This window comes from Anguilla anguilla, chromosome 10, assembly GCF_013347855.1.
Source record: "Anguilla anguilla isolate fAngAng1 chromosome 10, fAngAng1.pri, whole genome shotgun sequence".
Taxonomy (NCBI): domain Eukaryota; kingdom Metazoa; phylum Chordata; class Actinopteri; order Anguilliformes; family Anguillidae; genus Anguilla; species Anguilla anguilla.
The window spans coordinates 28,881,783-28,901,313 of NC_049210.1; the positions used below are offsets into that span (position 1 = coordinate 28,881,783).

General features: G+C 38.7%; 1 protein-coding gene across 2 annotated transcripts in view; it reads left to right on the forward strand.

The window, feature by feature from the left end:
• The window catches only part of LOC118206160 (acyl-CoA dehydrogenase family member 11-like), an 84,606-nt gene that overhangs the window by 30,928 nt on the left and 34,147 nt on the right, over positions 1 to 19,531 (forward strand). For both annotated transcript variants that reach the window (XM_035378423.1, XM_035378424.1), the window contains 2 exons: positions 609 to 708; positions 12,749 to 12,889. In XM_035378423.1, coding sequence (XP_035234314.1) covers positions 609 to 708; positions 12,749 to 12,889 — 241 coding nt within the window. The remainder of the gene's footprint in view (positions 1 to 608; positions 709 to 12,748; positions 12,890 to 19,531) is intronic.

The following is a 19,531-nucleotide window of genomic DNA, read 5'->3' on the forward strand; positions in this document are numbered from 1 at the left end:
CGATGTATAGAAATGGTTGTAATTCCAATATTTTTTACAAAACCCTTAAATTAAAACTGAAAGGCTACACTTAAATCGCATCTTGATTGTTTAATTTCAAATCCATCCAAAATGATGAAAATTGTGTCACTGTCCAAATACTTATGGACCTGACTGTATAGCACTGTGAATACTGTGTGCAACACAGTAAAATAAAGTGTTTTCATAGCTGAAAGAGAAGGTGTATACTGAATAATTAGTATCATGTTTGTAAAGAAAAGAAGCTGCAGAATCATCATTGAAATTGAAATCTCTAGATTTTTATGTCATGTCACATTACTTCATACTTTGTCATGCAGTGCTGATTGGACAGCCATACATTTATTGTCATGGATACGTGTTATTTCACCGAGCGCTGCCATATTTTCAGAAATGTAACTGTCAAACAAATTGTCAGGAGTTTGGCGTATTGTTACCATGGAGACAATAGAACCCTCATCAGAGACTTTCACAGGAGTATAAATGCAAAAAGTTGTGCAACACTTTCGTTTTTGTCACACGACACTTGTCAAAATGGTCGTGCGACAAAGTATAAATCAGGCTTAAGGCTTCACTCACTCTTCTGTCAGGATCATTCAGCTGGGAAGGGAATATGCTGCAAAGCGCTTTGTCTTTGGGAAGTTCCTGAGGGACCATGCCCTTCATGTACAGACCATGGCTAGAATGGAGGTGAGCCCGTTCGGTCCAAAAACACAGTGCCTGTAGTACGCAAATTGACACCACCAGTCCACATCCAGTATCTGACATCTGTATGCCTTATGTATACTTAAAGTCCAGAGGTCTTTGGTATCATATCACTCAGAATGCAAGGGAAAGCCAAAGTGCCGTATTCCTGTCAGATAACTTGTGCTACCCATTTTTAGTCTGCAGGAACTTCATGTAAGGAACTTTTGAAGTGCATCAAACCATGCTTTTAAGGAGCCAGTCCGTTTGGATTTTTTCTTGCATTTGAAGTGTTCATTTGACCACCTGATGAAGTATGCTTTTCAAATTTATTATTCACAAAAAACTATTATAAGTGAAATGTGTACATTTGCTGAAAGGCTCAAAGACGGGAAATTAAATTTATCAGCCCTAACATCAGCCTGCTGCCCATCATCGTGTATCAGCACAGATCTTTGACAACTGCCACAGCCCTGAATATGTCCACCATTCTTCAAACAACATGTAGTCACCACTGAGCTGATTGCTAAACCACGTAGCGCACGCCCCCTAGTGGTCGGAACGCCAGTGTGCCTATGGGCTATATTTTAACGATCTAAGCACGCGGTCTAAAGCGTATTTAGGGCGTGTCTAAATCCACTTTTACTAGTTTAATGGCGGATAATCTGAGCGCAAAGTAAGACGCATGGTTCAAAGGGGTTGTACTTAGTCTCTTAGTTAATCATAGGTGTGTTTTGGGCGTAACATGAAATAAACCAATCAGTGTCATCTCCCATTCCCTTTAAAAGCCAGGTGTGCTTGCACTTTGGCGGATTGCTATTATAATGGCGGATTTGCCAAGTAGTAGGAAAGAACGCTTCTCTGCAGAGGAAATAACAGTAAAATACTGCGCCATTGAATTAAGACCAGGTTTTGTTGGTCAATCGCGCAATCGCTTTCTGCTGCCTCAAGTTAGCAATGCGCCAACAATGCCACACCTCATTTTAATACCAACACGTCCATGGGCGCTCAGATGGGCGCAAGTACATTTGCTATTTAAACAAAGAGGGCGCTGGACGGGAAAATGACAACTGCGTTGGTCTGAAACTAGCAAAGACACTTGCATTGCGTTTGGCACGGCTTTGCGCCGGGTGTAAGATAGAGCCCTATATTTCTAAATTCAGATATGCTGTTCTCCTGCAACCAAATTTTGAGTTTAAAACACGAACTCGGTGTTCTAGTTTTATTAGTAGACCATTCAGGACAACCATGCCGAATACGGAGTTTCACAGTACTACCATTGTTGCACTGGTTGTGCATTTACCAAGCACCTCCTCCTTCCAGTCTCATCTGTAACTACACTCCCCATGCATGACACAGTGGACAATAGTGTCGATCTGGTGGTCATACATGAAAGCATTCTTTTACCACTAAAAATGTGTATTCCGTTGTAGCAACAAGATAAAACCAACAATAGCCGAAGGTATGCCAGTACAGCTGTGAAAAATGCTGCTGAACACTGAAATGAGAACAAGAAACAAGAGAAATTTTTCAAAAATTATACCGTGTCATTCTACTGTCAATATCTGCAACTAAATATGGAATGAATGTACACTTTTACCAGTGGTTTATGCGTTTTAGAGATGTCCCTTTCAAGTCGGAGTGGTCATATATTGTCTTGGACAATCCGTTTGTGAAATGTGAGCATTTGTGACACCTGGGTACCTTCCAAAATAGTTGTGCGTAATACCACATGTGTTGTTTACGGCATTGCCGCCCTTTTTAGTACAGTCTGGCTTGATTGACAATTCATTTATTCAGTAGGTGAGAGTATAAGCTTTCTAACGATGTATAACATGTCTAATTCTTCTTTTGGAATAGTGTTTTATGGGCGCTGCACCTAACGAAACGTTGTCAACCATTTTTCATAATTTCTTGGAAAATACTATTATTATTGAGGACTTCTGGGCATAGCTAAGCCATATGTTTGCTGATAGACCTAGCTGACATTGTTTTCTGGAGGAAGAAAGAAGCAGACAGAACTGCATCATTGATTTACTCTGTCATTACTGAAAACAGATAAGATTTTGTCATTGCTATGTAAGTATTACTGCTCAAAATATTTCGTTTATATACGTTATTTTTTAAATTGAGTGTCTTTAAATATGTTAGTGGTATTTTATAGTGAGGATATATCACACTGTAATGTGAGCGTTTGTTGTTGTGTAGTAGTTTTTGTGATGCATGCAACAGTGATGACATGAGAGTTGGAACATTGCCAAAACGTGGTGGACTGTTGAAAATTGTTTTCATGTCGTCCCATCCCCATACATGAAAACATACGAAAGTACAGAGTATAGAAATACGTACAAGAGTTAATTATTACACATTTAGGTACTGTACAGCATTGTGTGACAATATTTTTGCATGATTTTCAAATCTGATATCAATGTTTCATCTTAAACCTTCCTAAGGTGCTCATTTATATGCTTTACAAAGGAGAAAAAGCATTATATTCCTTTTTGGAAAGATTTTGGATATGTTTCTGGACCCCTAGCTATTTTAGACCACTGTACTGACGGAAAGCTCTTAATTTCCACTTAAAAATGATGCAACAGTGAGTTTCATGAGTCAAGACAGTTGATTTGTAGTGAAATACGTGAATATGTTGTGATTTACAGCAATGCATAAATTAGACATTTTGGGTAGATTTGGAGATGCTGGGTACACTGCTTAGTTTTTTCTTCATAGATCTTTAGTAGTTCTACACATCCACCCTTAGATTTTATGAACTTGTGATCAATATTTTTTTGATCCAGGACATGTATACTTTAACCTGTATATATGCAATCTCTCACTGTTTCATTGCAAACTAAAAAAATCACTGTTTTACACTGGGGAGCTCACTTATAATAAAATACATTAAAAAAAGAAAAGAAAATGGGGCTGACAGAACCATTCTTGTTCTAGTGTATGGGTGGACCCTCATGGTGCAGGATTGAGACCAGACCATACCAGTGCTGACTGTGACCAGTAACCCTGCAGCATGATAATTGGCAGTAGTGTCACCCAGGGTTAAGGAACGTTTATCATTCTCTAGCAACCCACACTGGTCGATTGGGTGTCTGCAGGTCCACCTCTTAAGCTGCACATGAAGTGTTGTTCTGACTCATCTCTATATGAGTCTGACTTACAAGTTGTCATAACAGTGTTTCCGTTAGGTCTCAAATATATTTGTGCTGGTAGTCTGTGTGGGGTGCGGTGGGGGGCAATGCCACAAAAAATGGTCTATTATATTATAAACCCCTTTGCGCAAGCCCCCTATAGTGGCCAGAATGCCAGATCGTTAAATAGCTCAACTCAGACATGCAGTTGTCCTGCAATCAAACTATGAGTGGATACAACAAACTTTGTGTTCTAGCTCCATTAGTAGACAACACATGACAACTCTGTCAGTTTCTAAGTGCCATAATTGTTGTGTAGTTCATCCATTTAACATGTGCCACCCGCCCAGTTTCATCTGCAACTAGCATGACACATTGGACAATAGTTTCAATCTGGGAGTTCATAAAAATATTATTTCACCACCAATTTGTATTCCATCATAGCCACCAAGAGCCCAAATGTATGCTAATACCACAGTGAAAAACACTGCTCACTGAATAGTGAAATAAACAAGATGAATTATTGTGTAATTGTACCATGTGGACCAACAAGTGTTATTTGCTGATAAATATTGGGGGAAAGCCCCACTTGCTTTTATGCTGTTGTAACTCTTTTCAGTTTATTCTGCTTTGATTGATAATGCTGTTATCCAGTAGAGGACAGTGTAAGCTTTCCAACAGTGTGACATGTCTTATTGGAAATTTATAACCACGATTGCGAGCCGAGCAAAACAGAATGAATGGTTGCTTCAGCACAGCGTTGTGCAGTCAACCATAACATTATACAGTAATATAAAAGCAGTCATTGAGGTGTAATTGTTGTTTTCCTTCGGCTTTTGGAAGATTTTACAAATTTTGCCAGCTCATAGATTTAGGGATTGGGTCATAAGAGGAGGCAGAAGTCTAGCATGGATACATATGAACATGGCAAAGATGGACTTATTCCTGCTTGTAAGATTTCAGTTATTTGAATTGACATATTTTTGATATTGTTATATTCACAATGGCCATAACAGACAACTGTTAACCTTTGCAAATTGAGTGTCTTTCAAGAAATCTGCACTAATTTCCAATGCGGGCGTTTCAAATACTGTAGTGAAAGCATTCATAGGTGGCTCAGTCATGTTATGTTTGAAGCACCAGTTTACCATGAAGTTAGAATATCGCCAACATTTGGTGGTGGAATTTTATTTCATTGTAAAATTATTGTACATAATGTTGGGTATTGGTATTGCACGGTGCAATTTGGAGTGCTCCTGGACTTTCACCATTGCTGAAGACTGGTGAAACCACAACTGCCACAAGTTAAAATAGACAAACAGCAACTGGAAGGGGTCAAACGTACAGGCAGATTACCCCCCTGGAATACTCTGCTATGGACGATACCAGGTGAAGGGGTCAACAGGGCAGGACAAGGCTGGACACTGATGGAACTAAACCACTCTCCAATGCATCAACAGTGCCACACACAATAAATGTGCATGAATGAATGTTAAAAGAGGGGAAAGAGTTAAATAAATGTATATGAATGTGGAACTGAAAGTGAAAGAGGCAGTGATATAGTATAGGAATAAATGTGGGAATGTGGTCGGAAATAGGGTTTATCAAAAATGGGCTTTACTTTCTTGAGTGGATCACAGAGGGATCATTACCTTAGAACTCCATAGAAAAGTATCTTGGAAGATAGTTACGATCATAGGATTGTGTGGAGTCGCACAAAGTATCTTATTTCTATCAATAGATCACGAAGGAGTATACTCTGCGGTTTCTCTGTTTTTGGAGAAGAAGGGGTTTTGGTGCGTATTCCTGTCCGGACAAACAATGGGTATGGCTTGCTCATGATTGTATTTATGGGAAGCTCAAAGAAGCATACAGGGAGACACTGCTTCTCCTCGTACCATAGTCATTGCTGTACAGAAATGGGAGGAACTGGGGAATGTAATTTCTGTTTTCGTTTTTTTAATACGCACTTTGTCTTTGTTCTGGAGTGGTGACACCTTGTCTGTAAATAAACAAATTGAATAAACAAACACGAAACTGTCCATACCCATGGCGCAACTTGGCGAACTATATGTTTTGGTTGATTTTACGCGCTCATATATGGCAGTTGGTTGAAAATAGACACTTTGCTACAATCATGATAACGGCAATGACTGCTGTGAAGTTTAGGTAGCAAACAACAAGGCTGAATCCTTTTAACGTCATTTACATAGAAACTATACGTGCAGATCGCCTAATTTTACTCACTGTGGCCAAGCGGAATCGTTAACGTTTCAGGAAATGTATAACGTTAAAAGATTTAATTCAATCTTCTACTCGGAGTTTTGCCGTTTATTGAGGGTGTGGCAGAAAATTTTGGTGTCGCTGACTGTAATCGAATGTTTTTCAAATTTACTATTCGATTGAGCAAGTACCATCCACAGTACATTTTTATGGGTTAGTGCTGTCAGATTGTGCTAGCTACTTTACACGAACCTTGTGCGGCGATCAATAAAGGCTAACAGCACAATACCACTTACCTCTTGTCACTTTTACCACCACTGTAATTAACTAAAAAAAGGCTACAAACTACCTGTTCTATGAGAAATGTGTTGTCAAGCTCACGCGCATACACTGCTGGCAACATTCTAAAGCTCCATTTTGCCCTCTGTATTATATAGCTAGCTAGATATGGCACGTCCTCACCTCTGTAACGTTATTTGTTGTCCTCCGTGTGTTGATACATCTGTGTCGGTGGTGGTAGCTGTGTGTCCTTAGCTCCTGCTCATGCGTGCAGGATAGCATCCGTACGCGCTAACTAGGTTAACTAAAGTAGGCGATCCATACTCGCTATCTAGGTTAGTTAAAGTAGGTGAAACGCGAACATGTTAGGGTTAGCTAAAGTAACATTAGGCGATAAAGCTATGCTTTAAAATGTCGTGCCGTACCACTTGTGCATGCGTCCTACTAAAGCAAGCACCACCTGCGCATGCGTCCCACCAGACCTCCCTCAAAGGCTGTCCGTGAGTGAGTGACCACAATTTGCCACGCATAGCCCACGGCGCCAGTTGCTGCGCGCTGTGGGGGAAAAAAAAAAAAAGTCCCAGTTCCCCACTGGGGGGTGCTAGATGAACATAAAATTTCCCTTGGAGTGATCATAAATAGTAACATTTGTAAAGTGCCATCCGATCCCCATGCAGGAAAATATTGCATACTGTAGAGTACAGAGAGAAATGTACAAGAAAGAATGATTATATATTTAGGTATTGCATTATTGTCAGTGTGATATCAATGTTTCATCTTAAACCAGCATTTTATTCATTTTTTGAGAGATTTTGGATTGGTTTTTGGACCCTGTATCTTAAAACCCCTATACTGATGAAAAGTAATTCCACCTAGAAAATGATGCAAAAATAAGTAGCAAAAGATAGTCAAAACTCTTAAATTATAGTGAAATATTTGGATTTGGAGCCACTAAAGGGTACACTGTTTATATTTTGCTTCATAGATCTTTAGTTCTGCATGTCAACCTCATATTTTGCACACTTCTGGTCAAGGAGTGTATGCCCTGGACATGTGTCGTTTTACCTGTTTTAAATATGTGGCTCTCAGTATAGATAAGAAATGGTTCATCGTGTTCTTTAAGGAGTGTAGTACATGCTTGTCTGCTCTCTCCCAAATCAATAGTAGAGGATTCAGTAATGAGACTGATATATTATTCATCATTCCAAATTTGGAGAAAAAAGGGGGGAAAGCAATAAATAAGTAAATAAAAAGACAAATGATAGAATTTTCTTTTGATGTACAGAATGTCATTTCTATACACAAGAGCTGGCATATTTGCACATTGAATCAGCAATTTATGTAACAACTATAAAATATTTTCTAAATTTTCCAGCAGTTCCCACAAATTATCAAATTTATCTAACAAATATGAAGTCCAAGGTTCATACTGATAAATATTAGCTCACAGGATACAAATGGATGGAAATAACCATGCCTACTTAAAGGGGCAGAGATTTATTGCAGAGCCATTAAAATTAGCAACATTAATGATCTTAAATTGCTTTAAAATTTCTGTAATCTTTTTGATTTACATCAGTTTATTAAGGAACACCAGAGTTTGTGCTTCCACCCAAACCACCATTGACCTCATTCTAGTGTCAGACAAATCAAGGATATCAAATAGTGGGGTCATAAGCTATGGACTAAGTGATCACTCCATTATTTTTTGTACCAGGAAAGTTCAGAAAACTGTATTCAACTGTCATAATTCCATTAAAATGAGGTCTCTACTACAGTGCTGACATCCTTATTCATTGTTTATATAAAGTGGATTGGTCTATGGTATTGAAATGTAGGGAGGTGGACAAAGCATGGCAATTTTTTAAAACATTGTTTTTAGAGGTTGTTGACAAGCTTGCCCCAGTAAAGATGGTCAGAATTAAGATTAGAACTGAACCATGGATGAACAATGACATTTTAAAGGCAATCAAGGCAAGAAATACTCTTTTTTTAGAATACAGGAAAACCAGGGAAGAACATTTTTTCTCAGAGTCTAAGCAACTTAGAAACAAGATTAACAGAAAGATAGAGAAGGCTAAAAAGGAATACTTCAATTAAAAAATGGTAGAGAACAGGAACAACCCACGTAAGCTATGGAAGTCTCTGAAACGACTAGGCTATAGAGGGTATGCACTGACGTCACTTTCCCACCGGAATACGCCCCCTCAATCGGACTGAGTGGCAAAACATGCTGCAACATGGCTGCCTTTAGTAGAGGAAACTGCAAAACCGGGAGTAAAACAAACAACTATCTGCTTAAATTAAAGGCAGCTGGACTCGACAGTGATCCTTACAACTTACCAAAGAACCAGTGGTCCATGGACATTCAACAAGAAATTGGAGCTATCTTTTTACAGACTGCCGAAAGCTGAAGAAAAGAGAAGCAAATGGATCGTTGCAATTCGCAGAAACAACTGGAATCCAGGCACCGAAACGTGGATTTGCCGTTGTTATTTTGTGTCAGACATGTTGGATTTTTGGGTAAAATCATACCTTAATTTATATGCTTGGCTAGCTAACACTATCTAACCACCCCCCATTTGTTTGTAGAATACGAGGCTCATTATCATGGATGTTTTTTAATAAATGCTGACAAACTTCACAGTTACACAGAATATAAATGAAAGATGCTAAATATTTAATTGATGAGTAGTCAATACAGTACATAACTTAAAGTATGATTTTACCCAAAAATCCAACATACCTGACACAAAATGACGACAGAAAATCCACGTTTCGGTGCCTGGATTCCAGTTGTTTCTGCGAATTGCAGCGATCCATTTGCTTCTCTTTTCTTTAGCTTTCGGCAGTCTGTGAAAGCTCCGATTTCTTGTTGAATCTATTTGTACAATCGCACAACAGCTCTTTCCCATTTTAGATGTGATTTTTTGTGTTTTCGCAGCATTCAAGCTGAACGCTAATGCTGCCACTCAGTAGTCGTTCTGCCACTCAGTGGGTGTAACCGCAGTGACTTCCACTTACTGTGACGCCATGTGCATACCCTCTATAGCAGTGGTGTCAAACTCGTTGCCATGGAGGGCCGTGTGTATGCAGGTTTTCATTCCAACCAATTAATGCTGCCTTAATTGAGTCCAATTACTCATTCAGCCATATGCGTTTAACTGCATTGAAGCACAGAATATAAGAAAAATTTTATTTAGACAATGCGGGTCACCATAGACGTCGGGTCACCATTGTGCACAAACCTGCATCCCTAATTCAGCAAATAATTTAACTAATTATATAATCAAGATCTGAGGCTGGAATGAAAACCTGCATACACACGGCCCTCCATGGCAACGAATTTGACACCACTGCTCTATAGTGACAGGCTCAAGACCACAACTCACAATCTCAGCCAGGATATTGGAGGCAAGGATACATCAGACAAGGCTAGGGTAGCTGATAGTCTAAATAGTTACTTTACAACCATTGCAAATACCTTGGTTAACAAGTTGCCAGGTCAGTCAGGAACCTATGGAGAGATCCAAGTTCAGACTTTTTACTCTAAACAAGGGGTCCAGGCCGATGCTTTCTCTTTGGCAAAAGTGTCTGAGGAAGCAGTGTTAAAGAAACTCAAAGAACTTAACCCATCCAAAGCAACTGGCTTGGATAACATTCCTGTCAGATTTCTTAGGGATGCTGTGGAACCCATCACCCCTTGTGTAACGCACATAGTAAACCTTTCCATTGAACTAGGGAAGTTTCCCAGTGAACTTAAACTGGCAAGAGTTATTCCTCTCTATAAAAAGGGAAGTAAGCTAGACCAAGGAAATTATCGGCCTATATCCATCCTATGCATACTATTAAAGGTAATGGAAAAGATCATTTTTGAGCAGATAGATGCATACATTTCTTCTCATGATTTATACTATACATTTCAATCTGGCTTCAGGAAATCTCACTCCACTGACACTTGCCTACTCTATCTTACCGACTACATCAGGAAAGAGGTAGATGGGGGAAAGTACTGTGGTATGGTCATGTTAGACCTCCAAAAGGCATTCGATACTGTTGATCATGCCATTCTACTAATCAAGCATTGGGATTTAACAACTAAGCCATAAAATGGATTAGCTCATATCTGGGAGGCAGGAAGCAAATGGTGGATGTGGATGGGACCCTGTCTAAACCCAAACCCCTGGAATGTGGGGTCCCTCAGGGAAGTGTCCTAGGCCCATTGTTTTTTTTTTTGGCTATATATTAATGATATGAAATCTGCCTGCTCATGTGACCTTTTTCTATATGCAGATGATTCTGCATTATTAGTATCTCATAAAGATAAATCGGAGAGAAAGATAAATTGTAGCAAATTGTTTTCCGTTTATGAAGTTATACGTGTGCTTTTGTAATTGGATACACTAGTCCTAGTCATCCATTTTGTTTCTTGTTTTATTGTTTTGCAAAACTGATAATTTATGGAATAACAATAACTTAAGTGTAAACAAGTAAGAGATCGATAGAGATATTTATTTAGCTTAAGTTCAGAGTTAATACCAATCACATTCCATTCTGAATACATGAAAAAATTGTTGGGAAAGTATTATCAGCCAACTAGGCTAACTAATGTTCACTAGTCACGTTAACGTAGGATTCAGTGTTTTTTAAACAGAAAAATAGTCAAAATGCAGGAAAAAAAGATTTTTAAAGATTACAACAGATAATGACCCAGCCTTGAACCACAAGAATTACTCCTGTTTCTCTGAGTCAGTCGTCTTTCCTTGTCTGACATTTGTGGTGTATATTGATTATAACATTTACACAGCTGTTGGCAGCATTGCGTGATTCAAAGAGGAATTGCTTCATTTGAATGAAAAGTTGAAAAAAAGATGGCATGCTCTAGCTAGCTTGCTGAACATCTTTAAAAAAATTGTTTTGATCAGAATGCCAAAATATTATTTGTAGCTGATTTCATCCCACAATTTCATCCTGATTCGGTTACAAGTGTCATAATAAAACCTTGAAAGACATATTTATTGTGTTATTTTTGTGAGCTGGCATATTATGGCAAAGCAATTGCTTTTTATCAGAAAGCAGGTGAATTATGGTAAAATGCAGATTTCTAAATGTCCTGTGATCTAAACATGCCGCAATCCATGGGCTAGCGCGCCCATTGGCTATGCTACAACTAGGAAATAATGACAGCGGCATCTTGAAGTTTTATTTAACAAAATAAAACCAGAGAAGATTATAGCAATGCCTGTGATTCGTTCACAGCAATAAAATGACTTGGTTGGTCAACTGTAGCTCAAAGGAAACAAAAAACTATGACACATCATTAGTTCACAACAGTGGCAAAAAAAGGGGGGGAAAAGTGTATTCCTTTGGGGGTTGGAGGGTAGTTGTTGCTTGCATACGTTGAAGACAAGTTTTGCCTTGGTTATTATTTTGTCTCCAATTTTATATTTCCAAATGGAACCTCTGAGGTGCAGTGGAGTCACAATTTTTTATCAGTCTCTTTGATATTGAGCATTAGCTTGGGAGGGAATAAATAATGCAGTTAATGCATGTTGTTTGCATATAGATCAAATTTTAACTATAGTCACATAATGTAACTATTTTTTAATATAGTCACATTCTTCTCATTACAGATGGATTAAGAAAAAGAATGGAATGCAGTACCACTGAGATCACAGTGCAATAAAGGAATAGTCATAAACAATTAAAAACAGAAATAAATATATGAATTAACATTAAAGAGAAAAAAGACAATGGACAATAAATTCCAAAATTATGTGTATTTTTCTGCTTGGGGATTTTATCAAAGTCAATCAGCATATGATTTACCAAAACAGTTTATTGGCCTTTGAATAGGCTATGATCATGCTCGCCTTGATTGAAAAAGCCCCAAAATTAGCAACTGGCTGCAAGCTGGGTGACAACTAGTACGAAAGACCTGGGCTGACTTAGCAGGTGTGAATCGTCTGGGTAAAAAGAGCCCTTAATGTTAATTTCTGATTTGACATTGGCTGTAATTAGCATTGAATAACAGTTATTTATTGCCAGTCATCCAGTCATTCCCTGATGATTATAATTTACTTTTAGGTCATCTTGCCATACATTTTCCCCTTCAGATGAGCCATTTTTTCTCTCCTGGTAACTTAAATTTAGCAAACAGACCACCTGGGTTAAGTCAGTACACCAGGAAAAAAATTACGCACTTGCAGATAGGTAATGTTGATAGAGCACACAAAAATAATAGACTTTTATTTATCTGCTCATATTAGTTTTAGTGCTGTAAGTATGATTAAAATACCTATTTTCCATGAGCTCAGCTGAGACTCACACATAGCTGAATCTTCTGGGAACTGTTTTGCAGCAGAGCCCTCTGGAGTCTCTTATTCTGCCTCTCTGTTCAGGTGGAAACCCGTGGGGCCTTCCTGCTTCTGATGGAGGTGTGTCAACTCCTAGGCAGAGAAGAGTGCGGATTGACATCTGAGCTGGATTGCCACCTACTCCGTCTTCTCACACCTGTGGCCAAGCTCTACACCGGGAAACAGGTACACCAACTCAGAGTTTGATCTACATTTGCAATTTTCTGCTGTTATATTGTGCTCAGACTTTGTTTTTCAAATTCCTGTATATGTTCAAGAAACAAGTCTTCATTTGATGGTGATGTGTCTGACAAAGCTATCTAAAAAATGTTATTGAGAAAAAAATTTACATCGTTTACCATGGAAATCTCTGCTTTCTTGAAGAAATGAGCCAGTTTGTTCATTCTTTTGGGCAGTTCACACAGACCTGCCTCCTATCAGACCCCCTAAAGGAAAACAGACACTTAACTGTGCTGGCAGGTAGTCAACAGGTGTGATAAAGAGACAGTGCTCAGTTGCAAAACATCCTGCTGAATCAGCATTATGTGAACTTTAGGTTCTCCATAAGTAATCATGTTTTGTATTGCTAGAAAGTCAATGTCATGGGGAACAAGCTGGTGTCTTTGGTTGTGGGGTGCTGACTTCAGATCTTGACTGTGTCCCAGTATGAATTCAGCTGCCTTGGGATGCTGCATTTGAAGGCAGTTTACTACAGTTGTGGCCAAATGTTTACATACACCTAGGCTAAAGACATTGAACCTCAATTTTTCTCAACTCCACACACTTCATTTTACCATACATTCCCTGTGTTAAGTCGATTAGGGTATCTGCTTTATTTCCATAAGATGTCATTTCAAAATAATAGCTAAGAGACAGATTTATTTCAGCTTTTACGTACTATATCAGATTTTCAGTGGGTCAAAAGTTTACATACTGTGGCAGGCTCACGGGTGTGGGGTTTCCACGTCACCAATTCGATAACTAAACACGCACACGAAACACAACTGGAGTGCAATTGGGGGATTTATTTCGGAAAATTTACACAAGGAGGGAAAGGGGGAAATTCAGCAACCAATCCAAAGTCCACAATCCGTTCTCGTTGTCCTTTTTCCGTATTCCAGGGGTAATCCAAAAACCAGGTCCTCAGCCAAAACAGTTCGGTACACAGCGGGGTTTGTCAAACAGTCCGGGTCACAACAGGTAATCGCACAGATATTTTCGCTTTCTCTCTCTCTCCACAACACGCGTTTCCCTCACGGTACTTTGCACTGTTTGTGCAACCCGCTTCCCCTTTTATCCCCCTGCACTTAATGGCTTAATGAAGCCCAGGCTTGCCCCGTTGGGGCAGGAAGTCCATATAAGGCTCGGGGGTGGAGCCAGCGGGCTGCAACATATCTGCCCTCAATTACCACTCCCCTCACCTCTCCCTGCCGTCTGCCACAATACACTTTGTTAGTATTTGGTGACATTGTCTTTTAATTGCTTAACTTGAATCAAACGCTTGGGGTAGCCTTCCACAAGCTTCTCACAATACTTTGCCAGACTTTTTGCCCATTCCTCCTGACAGAACTGGTGTAACTCAGTCAGGTTTGTGGGACTCCTTGCTCGGACACGCTTTTTCAGTTCAGTCCACAAATCTTCTATGGGATTCAGGTCAGGGCTTTGTGATGGCCACTCCAATACTTTCACAATTGGCCAGTTAGCAGCTTCTAAAAAGTAATTACATCAATTTCTGGAATCTTCCAGACTTTTTAAAGAGTCAGGCAACTTGGTTTATGTAAACTTTTGACCCACTGGAATTCTGATATAGTGAATTAAAGCTGAAATACACTTGTCTCTAATTGATTGTTTTGAAATTACCTCTGATGTGAACAAAGTAGATTCCCTAATTGACTTGCCAATATAATTGTTTGGTAACATGAAATGTGCAGAGTTGTGAAAAACTGAGTTTCAATATATTTAGCCTAAGTGTATGTAAACTTTTGGCCTCAAGTGTATCTTCACTATTTTTCACACTTGTCCTTCATAGTCATGTCCCAAACCAAAGTCATCAAAAATGCATCCTTCTAAGGTGCCTTATTTTGGTTAATTTTTAAGGCAACATTTGATGCATCCTTCAGCTGGAAAGATCCCATTGGTCATTGTGATTTCCTTAGACTTCTGTTAAATTAATGGTGGCTTAAACCAACGAAGTGGTGGAAATAAAATCGATAATTTGTTATAGTCACACCTAAAAGTACATTTTATTTGTTTTGTGCACTGGATTAATACATTTAATGTTTTTAAGCCCCGTCAGTTTTCCCTGAACTAGCCAGCTAACATGCTAGTAATCACGTTACTTTCCAAAAGAACAACGAAGCTAGCATTAACTTTGCTTACATACAGTGAACATACTGAAATCATGATAATATGGTTAAAACCAAAAAAAGTGGCTGAACTAGTAGCTGGTTATGTAGTCAGCTGCATGTAAAACTAATTTTGTTTTCCTTTAAATAGAAAATCAGGACAATTCCGGATACGAGAGAATCTATTTATTTGCGTTGGGTCTGTCAGTTGGAAAGTAAAAGCCGTCAACTGTAACAGTAGAAATACTGATCTAGTGTGGGTATGAGAACACTCTGTGATGCCATTCTGCCTTCAAAGTGCGTTCTAATTTCATTGCCTTTTGAGGTTCCTTTACTGTTAGGATGCTGCCTTCAAAGGGAGCTCATTTCTAAGGATGCAGGCAGTAAAGCAGCTGCCTTCGTATTGGGACACAGCCCTTGAAACCAATGGGTCAGCGCCCAGCCAGATACAAAGGTTAACCTGGTGTGATATTACATTACATTACATTACAGGCATTTAGCAGACGCTCTTATCCAGAGCGACGTACAACAAGTGCATTAGTTCAAGGTGCAGAGGTGCAAAATGCTTGGTAGTTATGTCTCATTGTACTGGTTTCCCGTCTTGTGGATATAATTCCCCAAACCTGGCATTTGTAACAGTGCACCTAATCATTGTTTGCAGAAATGGACTAGTGGGTAAAATACACAGGCATACATTTGCACAAACATAATACATGAGCTACATAAAGCACATATTTAAGAGTAGCACATACAGAAGCTGAATAAACATACCAAACATAATCTCAATATTAAAATTAGGCCTACTTTGTGAGCCTAAAACCTGGAAGATGATCGAAATACTGATACAAATTAAATTGCATAGCATAGTAACACAGCTAATAGTAACATACCTAGTAACCAGCTAGTATAAACAGTTTAGACTCACAAAGTTCTGAAGAGGATATCCGTCTTCATGTGCTGCTGCTTCTACCGACTTGATGCTCTCCAGTCCAGAGTCGCTATCACTGCCGTACTGTCACTCACCAATTCCTTCAGTACATCCTTCAAAGTCTTCTTCTTACAGTTGCTTGCCATGATTTTGCTTTTGCAAGCATACGCCGATGAACAAAGACTTTATAAACAATTTTTTTTATTTTTACTATCTTCCTGCAAATTGCTCGTTACACAATAGAATATCTTGCGTATTTCAGCTAGAAAGAAGCCGTAAACTAATTTCAAAAGCTGTGGAAGTGATCTTGAAGTATACAAGACTCTCAGATGACAGTAAAATTTAACGGGGTTTCCAGCAAGGGCTAGGCTCACGATTGGCAGATCACAGAGAGGGTCGATTTTTCCAGGTGGGTACTTCAGGTAATGTACTCACTGGTTGTAAGCTGAGAAGTTGCTTATTAAGAAGTGCTCCTGAAAGGGCATTCAGCTTAATGGAAAATAATGCATCAACTTTTCCTAGCCTATGTTCAAAGAGTGGAAGACTGTTCATTTGTTTTGGCTCAGGGGGTAATTTGTTTGTGTAAATCCCTGTAGAGAAGGATTCGCAGCCGTTTTGCTTGTTGCAGATATTTTTTTGATTATAAAATATTGTCACGCTGTGGCTAGGACTGTGGACTGAGGGAGAGGGTGGAGGTTTGGTGGTTAAGGTACTGTGTTTTTGTGTGGGGATTTATGAGAGAAATGTTGCTGTGGGGCTAAGTGGCTGTTAGTTCTGTGGCTGGGTCACTTTGATATTTGGGACTGTGTGGAAAGGGGGAAGATTGGCTTTGAAAGAGAAGCTGTTTCATCGTCTTTGTAATCGACCGTCTAGTTTGTGACCGGTCACTATAATATTGTAATCATCAATTTGGGATGTCAGTTTCAGCCTCCCATTGGGATGGGGGACAGCCTTGTTATTTCTTTTGTTATCTCTAATAGCTTTACCTCTCACAGCAGGCAGGCTCAATAGTGTGACCGTTTTGGTCACATATGTTTAGTGAGATTTCGTCAAGTTTATTCAGAACAATGGAGTTCAACAACCAATCAGAATTTGGTACATGAGTAGAGCCCGACTTAGAGAAAAATCATAGACACGACAATGGTTTGGAAATAAAGGATATACATTTTTTGCTTATGATAATGAATATGTGAATAAGCTCATTGAAAACAATGATTTGCATAATATGAGGAATAATATTATACGATTATAAAAAGAGGAAATGATAATTCTGCGATGGCTAAACACAGAGGTCAGTAGTACTACCATTTAACAAAGATTTATTTGTGTTATGTATTAGTGATATTCTACGTGGTTAGTTCATCTAATCAGTCTCATAAAATAAAGTTTTAACAATGTAAAACAACAAGGTCAGGGAATTTGCAACATACAGACAACAAACAAACAGCAGTAAAATAACCTTATCAGGTATTTCAAGTTTTACGCTATCCTATAATAATGTCTAAATTATGCATTGCTGTAAATCACAATATTATCAAGCATTTCACTACAAATCAACTGTTTTGACTCAAGAAACTCACTGTTGCATCATTTTCAGGTGAGAATTTCAAGCTTTCAGTCAGTACAGTGGCCTAAAATAACTATGGGTCGGGAAACATCCAAAATCTCTTCAAAAATGAATAAAATGCTATTTGTCCATTATAAAGCATACCAAAGAGCCCCTTATGAAAGTTTATGATGAAACATTGATATCAGATTTAAAAATAATGCAAAAGTATTGTCACACAATGCGGTACAGTACCTAAATGTGTAATGATTAACTATTGAGTGTATTTCTGTACTCTACAGTATGTAATGTTTTCTTGTATGGGGATGGGACGACATGAAAACAATATTCAACTGTCCACCACGTTTTGGCAATATTCCAACTCTCACGTCATATCTGGTGTATGAAACACAAAAACTACTAAGCTACTAATGAACACTTACATTACAGTGAAATGCCCTCATTATAAAAAAACTCAGTTTCAAAAGTAACGTATATAACCGAAATATTTTGAGCAGTAATACTTACATAACGATGATTAAATGTTATCTGTGTTCAGTAGATAGACAGAGACAGTAAATCAATGCTGTACTTCTCTCTGCTTCTGTCTTACTCCAGAAAACTGTCAGCTAAGTCTATCAGCAGACATATGGCTTATCTATGCTCAGAAGTCCTCAATAATAATAATATTTTCCAAGAAATTACTAAAATCATTGATAACATTTAGTCAGATTTAGTTTTCTTTTACTGCTACCACAGCGTGAGTGCGATGATGTGAAAACCTTCTGCTGAGCTATAAAACGCTATTCCAAAAGCAAAATTAGACATGTTATACATCGTTACAGAGCTTATGCTGTCACCTACTGAATAAATGAATTGGTAATCAAGCCCAGTGTTTCCAATTTAGCGACTTTGTCACTATATTTAGCGACTTTTTGACCTTCCCTAAAAATTGACTTTGACTAAAAATCTTATCTCGCGACTAGCGACAAATTTGGAAACTTCTTGCAACTTTGGCAACCTCGATTCTCATTTCGAGCAACAGCAAAAATCACCTTTCACTGATTTGTGAATGATGTCACGTCTGCCTTTCCTAGTGCTCTAGCGTTGCTCACGTTTATAAAAGTAATGATTGACCTATGTAGAATCAGCCGCTGTAATTACACGGAAGTCGATGTTCTACAGATCTAACAGATATACGCAGCTCGGCCAACGTCACTGAAGGGCAGGCGCTATGCCTAACATTGTGTGTGGCTTAACATACGTTTTTTTTATATGCAAATGATTGTGTGGTGATGTCATACATATGCAAATTAATGTATGACGTCATCTAGCGACTTTTAGAGGAGACCTTAGCTACTTTCCATAGAAAATAGTTGGCAACACTGATCATGCCGGACTGGAAAAAATGGGGACAACGCTGTGAACAACGTGTGGTATTACGCAGGGACATCTCTACGTGTAAAACCAATATTTATTCATATATATTTAGTCCCAGATGTTGACTGTAGAATGACATGGTGTAATTTTTGAAAACTTATTTCGTTATTCAGTGAGAAAGTGTTTTCAGTGCTGTATTGCCATATCTTAGCGCTATTGTTGGGCTTACTGTATCTTATTGCTATGACGGAATACGAATACGAGTGGTGAAAGAACATTTTTATATTGTCCATTATGTCATGGGTGGGAGGTGTAGTTGCAGATGAGACTGCAGGGAGGAGGTACTTGTTAAATGAATGACCAGAGCGACAATGGTGGCGCTGCTAAACTCTGTATTCGGCATAGTCGTTGTGTATGTCTACTAATGAAACTAAAACAAAGTGTATCTGTTTTCAAATCATACTTTGGTTGCAGGAGCAATGAATGTCTGAGTTGAACAATCTAGACACGCCGGCGTGCCGACCACTAGGGGGTGTGCGCTAAGTGGTTAAGGAGATGCGTCTGGTCAGTATGACAACGCCTCACCTCAGAGCAAAGTTGTTAGGTTTTTTGGATAAAATGTATGCTCA